Source organism: Fusarium falciforme, chromosome 14, assembly GCF_026873545.1.
Source record: "Fusarium falciforme chromosome 14, complete sequence".
NCBI classification, from domain to species: domain Eukaryota; kingdom Fungi; phylum Ascomycota; class Sordariomycetes; order Hypocreales; family Nectriaceae; genus Fusarium; species Fusarium falciforme.
Genome location: NC_070557.1, coordinates 824,542 through 836,589, shown reverse-complemented (window position 1 = coordinate 836,589; position 12,048 = coordinate 824,542). Strand labels below are relative to the sequence as shown.

The window sequence follows — 12,048 nt, the reverse complement described above, 5'->3', positions numbered from 1 at the left end:
TTATATTAATAGCTAAGGTAATTATTATATAAGAAAGTATAATAAGTATATTCTTATATACTTAGGGGGTTTACCTTAATTACTTATTCCTAAGAGGTTAATTAGAGTAATTATATAAGTAATCATAGGTGATCGTGAAGTAATTACTATAATTATTTAGCTCCTAGGGGTGATCGCGTCTTAATTAGTGGGTAACCATAGGTCCTTTATTAGTCACGTGATAAGTGCTTTATTAGGTCGTGATATGCGCTATACTTAAATAATAAGAAGTATTATATCTAGTAATATACTTAAGGTATTAAGTATAACTAAGTTATATTAATAGCTAAGGTAGTTATTATATAGGAAAATATAATAAATATATCTTATATATTTAAGCTTCTTTAGGTAAAATTAATTATAATAAGGCATGAAATTATTCTAAGACTAATGTGATTAAGGAATGATATTTGTCCTTAGTCATATTAGTCTTATTATAATTAGTAGTTAAGGACTTAGGATTTATAGAGAATACGTAACATAGCCGCGAGAGTTATAATATTAGCTTTTTAAAATATATAGGTAGGCCTAGATATATTTATTCCTACTTACTTAACTGGAAAGTTATCTTAAAATAGCTTGTTAAGGTACTCTATATTTCTAGGCCGCCTTAGTCTATAATAGGCCTCTATTAGTAATATTAAATATAGCCTTAGCTATATTAGTTTTAATATAAATATATCAAATTATTATAGTAAGGGTTTTACTACGTAAACTAGGCGATATACCTACTTAAGTATATATAGTTATATAGGATAAATAAAGTAAAAATAATAATTTTTTAAAGGCCAAAGAACTAAGCTACGCCGCGGAATAAGAAAATATAAACCTAATTATTACGGTTGTGCCATCTTAGGGCGCCGAAGGTGCCCTGTAGGGTAGCTGTGATATACTGCGTTAGGCAGTCATGACCTCGATGGATCGAGGTCATAGGTGACCTTTTGGTCAAGTGGCCAACTGGCCTTGCTACCCTGCAGCCACTGCCTAGCTGCCGCGTAACACTAATATTAAGTTTCTATAGAAAAAGTAATATAGTATATATATCATATTTTATAAGTAACTTTACTCTAGAGCAAATTTAATATTATTACAAATTTAAATTTTATATAAGAGGATTGAAATTTTAGTGATGCATTAGGTGGTCCTGGATGGTACTCATTATTTGTATTATGATAGATTCCCTCCTATAACAACGTCATCATGATGAACACCGCAAGACTGTCTGCCACAGATGTCAGTGGAATTGGCGAGCCATCTTTGCCGCCAGTGTAACTGGAAGCAAGGAAGTCTAAACGGTCGAGGACAAGAAGGTCCAAGGCGCATACCTAGTCTGGTAACGGAAATCGGAGTTGGTATTGTTTCCAGCCTTGGTTGAGTCGGACTTGATGCAATTGAGAATTACTGATAGCTACTTCATGGTTCAGGGCTTCTGATAGGACCTTGACCATGGCATATCAGACTCTTATGAGAACCTACCTAGGGCCTGACTAGGCCAGGAGCACGATGACATCGCCATCGCTGCCTTAGGTATGGGAAATGATAATATAGGGACAATCGTGGATTAATCATGAGTTTGCAGAGCTATAGGATGTAGACATTGTTAAGACGAGTGATAATAGCCGTGGGTGAGCATCAAGGTAGCTTCCAAGGATGCAAACGTTGTTGATGTTGTTCAATGGGGAGGTGTAGACGTTAAGGAACTAAGCTATCCTATACAGTCTTTTAGAACATTAGCGTCTGTATAGTATGTCATATGTATAGAGCCGCTTAGAGCTGGTATTTATAGTTGCTAACCCGTCAATACGCCCCAAAACCACACCGAGGTCACCACAAGCAACACGTAGCCAATATGTACTCATAACGAGTTTCAGACTGGCGTGTAGATCCTACAACTGCTTAGCCCTAACCGCTATAAGCGCAATAGTCCAAGTTATCCGGCTTGTTTCCCGCCCATTCAGGGAATGGCACCGACTTCCCAGAACCACCAAAAACCGCAAAAGTAGCGATAAAGACCATGACCTGAGTACCGCCATCTAGCGCCGCAGACACAAGATAATTCCACTTGACGAACGCCTTTGGCCGGTATCGTCGAAGATAGAATTGACCAAAAGCACCCAAAATGTAGTAGCTTGTGATAGAAGCATTGAGTCCGACAAAGAGGTAGCCGAGATACCAGAGGATAATAGAAGAGTTCAAGTATGGCCAGATCTTTGACTTGGGGAAAAGCCGATGCATGATGTAGAATGGCAACGGGGCGAGGAAACCGATGAAGAAGGCGATCGTGACCCATTGGTAACGAGCTCCGATGGAAAACATCTTCGGGGCGATGGACCAAGCGATGGCCAGGGTGTTGAACTGTTGAATCTGGGCGCCGGACCAGATGTTGGTTCCTTCAGCTGACTTGAGAATGGGGGATTGGTTGTCGACGATACTAACAAAGGTCAGCGTGGGCCGAGCGTGGAGCAGGATGACAAGAGGTACCTGATCATCATCACGTAGTTAAGAAGAGCTCCAAGGATGCAACCAATGACCTGTGTAGTGAAAGTGGCCTTGGGAGATAGCTTATTTTGTTGGGCGAGCTTAAGATCGCGAAGCAGAAGGAAGCCCTGCGTGAGAGCGTTATAGGTATAGGATGTGAAGTACATGTTTGCTAAGATGAAGTTAGACGCAATCAGCAGAAACCTAGTGTGCGACTTACCCAAAGGGCGACCCGGAAACATGTAGCCTGCAAGCATCTGGAAGATAGGCTGAAGGTTGAAACCAAACCCAGTGATGGCATACTGGGCACCAAAGAAGACTAGGAAGATACCCAACAAGATAGTTGCCAGAATGAAGCCCCACCATGGAAGTGTAGACTTCATAACGTACAAGCACGCAAGGCCGATGATGAAACTGGCAGCAAAAATGAGGAAGTACCAGCTGTTTGGAACTTCGTCATAATCCAGCATGAGTTTGTAGTGAGGATCGATGGTCGGGTCATCCCGAAGCTTGGACTTTTCCTCCTCGGTACGACGGCCAGTCTGTCTCCAGAAATAGTAGTTGTCGGGGCGTAGCAACTTCTTGAGGTTGGCAACGGTGATCCATGCCCATCCCAAGCTGACTTCCGCATAGTTCCAGAGGAGCATGTGTACCAAAGTAGCAGTCAGCCCGGCGTTCGAGGTGATGAGATAGTTGACATATGTTGCCGTCAGGTACGGGAGACCTGTTTCATCGACTGCCTTGTTGTTTACGGTGAAGTCGGGGTTCATGATGGCAGTTTCGTTGTATGGGTTGGAACTCGTTCTGTTAGAACTTCCATCGTAGAGCAGTTGCGACATGAAAGGGAAATCCTTGGCTCTCCAAATGTTGCTGTAGTAGAGACCCATGGAAATGGCAATGCCTCCAAGATAACCGATAAAGCTGTTGAACAGAGTCTGCAGTGGCATCCATAGGGGTGATCCGAAGCCGGCGATATAATTCCAATCGAAGCACACACTCAAAAGGCCCATACCCTCATTACCCTGTGAGCCGCCGAAGAGGTTTGTGAACACAAGGTTGTTTCGATCGATGAGGCAGAAAATGGACACAGCCGAGAGGAGCGGAAAGATATACTATGCTTCATTAACCTCTATCAATACAAGTTTGAACGGATGATCATACCTCAGGGAACCATTCCCAGACAAAAATGGCCACAAAAATGATCCAAAAGACTTGGAATCGTTTTCTGGTCTCTGACTTGGGCTTGTGTAGGGTCTCCATAACTGTCGTAATAGGAAGGTTGGCAGGATACAACATCTTGGTCGGGTAGAGGAGAACAGTCCTCATCATACCCGCAATCCCATACCCGATTAGTTGAGAAGAGAGGGTAATGAAGATGCCTGCGGCTTGGTTGGGGTAACCTCCATACCACAGCTTCTGTACCGACAAAGCCTCAGTCGACAGGGCCGAGACGGACGCAGCCGATGCCATGAGAACGGCGGCAGTATGTTCCTTTCGGTTCCAGGGGTGTGGGTTGAGAAAGCGTCCGATGGCTCCCTTTCTGGGGATGATATGTGCTAGACCCGTTCCGAGCGTCTCAGCAAGGACTGTCAAGAACATGACAGACACGTATACGACCTGGGGCTTGAAGTACATGATTTCCTGCAAAACGCCTCCAAATGCAGACAATCCGATGCCTTGTATTGTTAGTTCACCTTTGTTTGACAATCGACATGAGTGAGCATTGACTTACCGACAATAAACATGCGAGCTGTCCATGGGTTCATCGAAGGATCATCATCAACTTGGATGACATGTGTGACGATATCTTCAGCGGTCTCAAGAGGCTTGACACTACCTGTGGATACAGTCTCTAGGTCAGTGAGGCCCTCTTCGTTGATGAGAACTGCCTTGTTGTCGCCCACGCGGGGCCCATCCTCGTTGGATGATGAGTTCTCCATTGCGCCGTATATTTTTTCCACGTCGGTTGACATGTTGGAATCGGGAAATCTAAGACGAGGATTTAGATGTGACTGTTCGTGACCCCTATGAAGCCATGAAGAAGAATCCCGCTTGCTTAAATAAAACAATCACCACAACGTTCTGGAAGGACACTCGGATCTCGGCCATGACCAAAGGTCAGACTAGTGATTCTACAAAGAACCTCATGATCGTTTACGATCTTGGCCCTTCAAAAGTTCCGGGTTGACGGCACGCTATCAGTATGAGGATAGTATCAAGTGGCAACACGATGCTTCTCGATCGGAAGAAGCGATGGCGCTGTCAAAAGGACCGATGGATGTAAATAAGTTCCAGAGCAATGTGGCCAATCGTTATTAACGGTGGATCATCATCGTTTCTCGCCATGGCAAGTTTGTTCATCCAGCTCCAGTCCTTATCACCTTGACCCTCCCGATCGAGAGGTGATCAAACCCGAGAAGCTCAGAGTCAAGCGATGGTCTGTAATCACTTACATATTTCCGGATGTCTGGGGTTCCCGTATAGCTACAGCCCAGTGACATGCTCTAGCAATAAACCTGATGGTGCGACATGCCATCACTTCTTCCCGAAATCAAAAGGACCTTGGCTCGAGTTCGCGATTTGGCCTGCCAAGCCTGGCTAGGTCGATGGGTATGGCTAGATAACAGACCCCGGCGCTATGGTGTGTTGGGAAGTTTGCCCCGGCCTGTCAACTCGACGTGGGTGGAACCGGCGCCGACTTAGCCGGCATGCCGAGTGCCGGATGATCTTTGCCGCCCCTCAAGCAAGACTAGAATCTCGACGAACTAACGCAATGCCTGCTGAGCTGCCATTTTGGGTGATTGCCTCTTTCAGGGGCGTTATTGATGGCGAGAAGACTAACAACCAGTTTTCAGGAAGATTACAATTGTGAAGGCCATTTATTGAGATTTAAACCTCCAACTTCCAGGCCCAAGCTCAACTGTGTCCTCATTGCATCGATTGTCCTAGTTTATTACATCAAGGGGCTGTGTGCACGGTCGGGGGCACTACGAGGACTACCATTTCCAGCTTTGCATTATCAGTAGTTAGTTATGCGTTCGACTTATCGGCTGTGGACCCTCACCCCCAGGAACTTCTGTCAAGGTGAAGCAAAGCTGCAACGTGACGTTGGGTTTGGATGCCGATTTCCCGGTGTATGATCTTTCTGGGGTATTTGGACTTTTGTACTGGCCTAAATAGGAAGCCGTACAGTTGCGGCAGTGTTTCGCGCTCATCTCAGTTGAGGATTGATAATGATGTTTTCACTTTCGTCATCAAAGGCGTTCCCAACAGCGGCCATCAGCCGGAAAACCAAAAGAGACAGTTATCAAGAGTTGACGAGTGGTTTATTCATGTGTGAATGAACTATCCATTATTTTCTTATTAATAAACCTCTAAACACATATCTTATTTAGTGATATTATTGACTTATTTACTCTATGCGTATCGGTGGTGCCTTTCGGATCTAGGTTAGCATATCTTCTAGGTATAGCCACAGGTCTCGACCAAGTGTTTCTGAATAAAAATAAATTTAAAAAATCACAACCGCGCTGGTAAGAGGCTTTACAAACGAGGTCATATATGTAAAGCTTATTCACCGGCTTCTTAGCCGGTCAGTGAGGACCAAACTGGGGCTTGGCAGAACACGATCTAGAATGGGACATCTCATGTGCTGGAATGTTATGCATCTCTGATCCGTGACACCCTATAGTGATAGTGTCCTAAATATTGAGCTAAAATCCGATTTATCGTAGCCAGGCATGTACTTGTATACATCGGAGCCCCAATATTGGTTCGGCGACGCACTGGAGATGGGTGTCGGAACGGACAGGCAATATCGGACCCCACCTTTTGGCTAATAAGGCTCTTTAGCCAGAGAACAATTCAAGATCAGAGTAGTCTAGTTCTTTCTCTAGTGAGTATTAAGATGAAACGGATGCCTAAGATCTAATCATTTGAACTTTGTGATTGTTTCTCCGGTCTTGCGTGGCAATGTGATCTTGAGCATCGCCCCGCGAACCTTCTTGGTCCTGGCAAGTTTGGAAACTCGCCATTTGTATCCAGGGTGCTTTTGCACTTCTTTGGGGGTTAAAGCTGCTTATCCTAACGCTTCAGAAGATTCACATTTATTAAAAAGGCCCCCAAGTCGACTACCAGATAGTCTGATTGCCCAATCTTTTGGAAAACTAGGACGAAAGCTTGATCCATTTCAGTAAGTACAGAAAAAAATAAGGCTTAAAGAGACATTTGTGTATTATTTCAGCAGGCAACAGAGGTATAATAGGCTATGGGTCTCCAACTAATCCTAATTATAGGGAAGCACTAGGTGAAATAATTAGATTCTGGCTTATCTCATGGTTGAATCCCGTTAGCAATGACAGAGAGTGCTAAGCCAAGGCAACCGGGTTAAGAAAATCCGATTCCGAATAATGTCGGTTGGCCAATAACGAGCATTCCGTTCAAACGCTGCCTAATAAGACGTCCACGAGAATTGCAGCCCGAATTCGCCGAAGACTTTGCCTGTATCTTATCAATAGTCTACGGCAATTGAAGTCAGGAGGATTGCACACGAAGGCAACTCGCACCTATTTGGTCCCAACACAATTTTCTTTTCAGCCATTCCAGGGCCGCGAAATCTCCCCTTTGTGTTTCAAATTACCTCGATTCATTAATGCGGAACATCTGCATCAACCACATATCCTGATCGTGAAGAAAGCAAAGTCCACCGAGGGGTGAAAATACTTGGAACAGGGGTTGCACCTACCAAGAGAATCTCTTCTCGAGGAGGCGGCTGGACTTCGATGGTGATTCTATACGGTGGGAGTGTGCAGCCTCTGTCATGTGCAAACATATTGAATCAATGCGTGATCTTGAGCAACACGGTTCTGAAGCCTCCTGCCGCCATGCTGTGTTTGAACGTCCGATTCCGGATCTATGTAGACTCCATGGTATCGTTGGTGGCTACAACACGAGATCTTTTACCTACCCAGAAGGCCCCTTGATGCTTTCGCAGGAGTGGCATTCTAACTAAGCCCAGCTTTTGTAGGCTGCTTTGTGTCAGGTCTGCCAACGGCATTCTTTGATATCGCTGTGTTGTTGCAACCTAGTGATAGAATATTTCTCAGAGTTGCTAAATGTTAAGACAAACGGTATTGTCTCCGGAGCTGAAGCTAAACCACTTGTCTGGGTCTGTCGACTTTGGCTTCATCCCGGCTTTACACTATATCAGGAACAGTTACGATTTGGGTGTTGAGTTTTGGACACGCGATAATCGAGTACAGCGGATAGTATCATGGAAATATCACAATACCGCCGAATCACCAGGGGTTTCAATCCATGCCAGTATCCTCAAAAGTAGGGACACATAGCTCAAAGGCTAGGTCGGACTCTCTGATGGCTGGAGTGACTACCCAACTTCGTAGAGCCCGGAGGCAATACACGAGCCCTGGCATTGTGGCGCCATATATGTGGTGCAAAACTCGGCGCGCGATGCTGTTTCTGGAGAAAAATTCGAAGAGGAGCTTGGATAACCACGAATTCTCCCTCCGAGATAATAAACAAACTTGGGCCGGTGCAATACGACTTCATGATGGCCTGGATAGATCCTGCACGATTCCGCACACTTCAGGCGGTGACAAGTCTCATGACCAACGCGAAGTCTCCTCTCAGGCAAAGGATCTCTCTCCGCATCACTATATTCATCTCGTTATGCTCCCTGGCTCAATGTTGGAGCGGTTCACTCTCTTTGTCCTAATGTTTTGGTCGTAGGCCCAAGGAAGGCCTGAGAATTTCCCTCTCGCAAGTCGCAAGATAAAGACAGGTATTGGGATCACACACAGCTGAGACATGTCATATGTAAGCAGAGTCTCGTGCAACCTCGTAGCAACTATAGAAGATTGTTATCGGTTGCGCTGTTTCGCGGTACTGGGTTTGATGCTAGTATAGGACAACACATGTTTTCTTATCCAGGGGCCTGGTGAGTTGGTTTAGAAGTATCATCAAGATCAACTAGAATATGCCTCTACTGGACGGGTGCAATAATATAAGTAATGCTCTTTAAAATATCAAACTGCTTTCTTAGTACTTTCTAATACAGATTTTTAATACCAAGGACAATGTCACCAAGATCCGCCGACGCACCTGCACACACACACTATCCCAGACCTGGAAGGCACCACTAATAACCCGAAAGGCATTACTAATTACTGATTTGCCGCTGACTTGGATAGTTACTACTGACCCACGGAAGCAGCCCCTTGGCAGTAAGTGCTGACGAGTGCGCAGCGGCACAGACCAGCTCTTAACATCGTCGGATGCAGTCTGAGCACTCTTTTCAAAATAGAAAAAGCCAGTTCTGAAAGAGCCGGGCCAAGCGTTTCAGCCTCGTTGCACTACTCCTTATTTGGTGGTTTCGCTGAGCGGAAACCGGTTGAGCTCGTGCCAAGATCGAGCCAAGATCAGGCCAAGGCCAAGGCTTGAAGCGACCCTCACGTGCCACTTCAGCCCATGATTTGGCTCCCGACAGCTGAACAAAGACACGTGTTGCGATAATTGATAAACGTCTCGTACCCTATTGCCCCTAACCCGGAGTGATGCAACTCGGTAGATGGTCCGTTGAATAATCCCGGATGCTTGACTCGGCATCCACTGAAATTAATAGAACAACTCAGTTGTGAAGTGATGGAAGAGCCAAAGGCAATGTACGTCTACAGAGTCCAAGCGACAGGGTTATCAAGTATTAACACTGTTGAATAACATCCATTCCATTGACAATCCAAAGGACAACTGGAGGAAGGCATGGAGCCCGTCCAGATGGGTCAATGAATGTTATTAAAACAAAAATAACATCCATCACACCATCAAGCAATCACACGCACTAGATGAGAAACGAAGTGTGGCGCAGGAAATCATGAGATAGCTTAACATGTCTTCATTCCCAGCAACCACAAACCTTCGAAACAGTCCAACATGGGTGGCTGAGCAGCAAACTATCCACCCAGGGGACTGGATGACAGCAAGCCACGGACATCATTTATGGGCAGAGCCTGTATTTTGAGGCTCCTCATTCCTGCTTTAAACCGCCTTCTACCGATATCTTGCCAAGGGAGAGGCTGAGCTTTGGGGACTGGTCCTGGTTGAGCCTTGCAAATGACCAGGTGGGAGAACTTGATCAAAGCGGCGACGCGTCACTTATCTTGAACAACGCATAGCAGGATTCTCGTATGTTGGAGTGGCTTTCTCTTGGCTTGCAATTTGCGGACTTCCAATGCTAATGTTGACGCCGTTGGAGTTCAGCTACCAGACTCGTGGCGATGGCCAGCGGTTTGCCACGAGACGGAGTCAACCATCAGGTGCTTGCAGAGCAAGATTCAAAAAGTATAAGTTCTGCTTGGATAGCTGTCCTTGATCACAGAATCAAACAACTAAACATTTCAAGCATTCTTGGAACGACCAACAACTTTTAAACAACTTTTTCAACTATCCTTCGCTACTCTCTAACTTGATAATTTCCTCCTCAAACAATGAAGACTACACCTCTTGTTCTCCTCTCCCTCGGGGTTCTCTCCAGCGCCGGCCCTGTCCCCGAGGGCATTCATCCTGTCCGCGAGGTAGCGGCAATCGACACTAATGGTCTCGCCGCCCGCGCCAATGGTGACAGCTCGGCAAGCTCCCGCCGTAAGGGTCGAGCCCTGGGCGCTCGCAACCGCCGTATCAGACGTCGCTAGCGTCAGTTTCGCCGCGATGATGACTGGACTGCCAATGACGATACCACGGACGATGAGCAGCCTGCCCCTGTTCCGGCTCCGGCTCCGACTCCCCAAGAAGAGCAGCACTGGACCGACGATGATGGCCACTACACCAGCTGTGACGAGTTCCCCGACAATGAGCAATGCTCTAGGCCTCCTCGTGCCTACACTACTCAGAGCCCAGTGCCGGTTGCTACGACCAGGGTGAATACTTCTCAGCCGACTACAAAGCCTCTTGGTCATGGACACGACACCAACAATCCTGACTGGGAGACCGACTGTGACTCGGACTGGACCGATGACGGAGAGCATGAGCGATGCAAGACCAAGACGAAGATCGCTCCTACTATTACTGCTACGAAGATCATCCCTTCTTCCACTGTTGTTCCCGCCACCACTGCTCGATCTCACGATGACGACACCGATAATCCAGACTATCTGACAGACTGCGACTCAGACTGGACTGATGATGGCGAGCACGAGCGCTGCAAGACCAGAACCAAGACCCTGGGCGCCACCCCAACCAAGGCCTTGACCAGAGTTCAGGCCCCAGACACCACCGTCTCTGCGGCTGCAAGTCTTCCAACTGAAGACACCGATACTGATAACCCGGACTACCTCACCGACTGCGATTCGGACTGGACCGATGACGGAGAGCGGGAGCGTTGCAGAAACAAAGTTGTGTCAGTCACCCCTACTGCTACTGGCTCTCTTTCTGCCCCCGACAATGAGCCTGTCGAGATTACCAATGGGGCAGCCGGTCATCCTAAGGGTGTCAAGCGTGCTGTTGCCATGGCTGGCCTCGCTGCTGCTGTTGCTTTTGTTCTGTGATTTGGTACGATTTCATTTGTGGTTTGGCAATTTCACAGTGCTACATACGACATTCCTTTAAACAACAGTATTTTCAGTAAAGATATGACATGGATGCAGGGTGATGGGTGTCCGTTTTTGCTATTCAGTCTGAAAGGCGGCAACCAAATTTTCAATTGTAGGCTGTAACGTCACTGTGACTACTTCATGTATGTTTCTTGTTGGGCAATACTGTGGTTTTTGCTATGATGGAACGTTTATTTATTCCATTCAACTCTCTTTGATATGATTCTCCTGTATCTCTTGTCGTCTTGGCGTCCAATACTTGGTGTCGGCCTCTAGCCACAGACAAGCCCAGAGACACGGCCATAATCCCAAAAATAGCTGTTGGTTCAATAATTGCCCAGGCGAAGAGTGCTGTTCTGAACGAGATATGGGCACTAAGCAGTCTTTGCGTGATCCTTGTCAACAGCCTTTGCCTAGAAACCCTCCAGAAAGCTGTGCATGTCGTCAAAAACAGCGATTCTCCGTTGCGGCTCGGCGGAGGGTGATGGTGCCCAACTGGCCGACATTCGTGGGCACGGCCAATGGCTTCACGGCACACTCTCTCAGGGGACGAGATTTGAGGAACAATGAGCCATGGTCAAGTGCCTATCGATTGAAAATCGATGGGATCAGATAAATATAAATACCCGCAATAATAAGAAATAACTATTAATAGTATTAAGAACTCTTTTACATCATACTTCTATTCTAATTCTTACTTTTATTTAATACTAGGTATTAGGAACCCCTACGTGCACCGCCCCGTACATTGCACCCCTGGGCCTTAGTCAGCAATTACCTATTATAATTCCTTCCCTCTAGTTATCACGACCTGATAAAACACTCGTCACGTGATCAGAAAAGACCCCACTATTATCTACTAATTAAGGCGTAATTACTATTAAAAACTAAGTAATTATAGTAATTACTTTATAATTACTAATAATTA

The 12,048-nt window shown here is 46.0% G+C and overlaps 1 protein-coding gene and 1 pseudogene across 2 annotated transcripts, besides 1 other annotated feature; one reads left to right on the top strand and one right to left on the bottom strand.

The window, feature by feature from the left end:
- Positions 1-1,941: 1,941 nt before the first annotated feature.
- On the bottom strand, positions 1,942-4,571 carry NCS54_01507700 (annotated as a pseudogene). The gene is made up of 5 exons: positions 4,250-4,571; positions 3,679-4,193; positions 2,738-3,629; positions 2,521-2,689; positions 1,942-2,470 (listed from the first exon to the last, which is right to left on the bottom strand).
- Positions 1,942-4,571: a sequence feature.
- Positions 4,572-10,019: 5,448 nt separating this feature from the next.
- NCS54_01507600 (Hypothetical protein) lies at positions 10,020-11,075 on the top strand (the record flags this gene model as incomplete). Its single annotated transcript, XM_053160188.1, has 2 exons — positions 10,020-10,160; positions 10,224-11,075. 2 exons carry the CDS (start codon positions 10,020-10,022, stop codon positions 11,073-11,075), a joined length of 993 nt encoding a protein of 330 aa, XP_053016163.1.
- Positions 11,076-12,048: the final 973 nt, after the last annotated feature.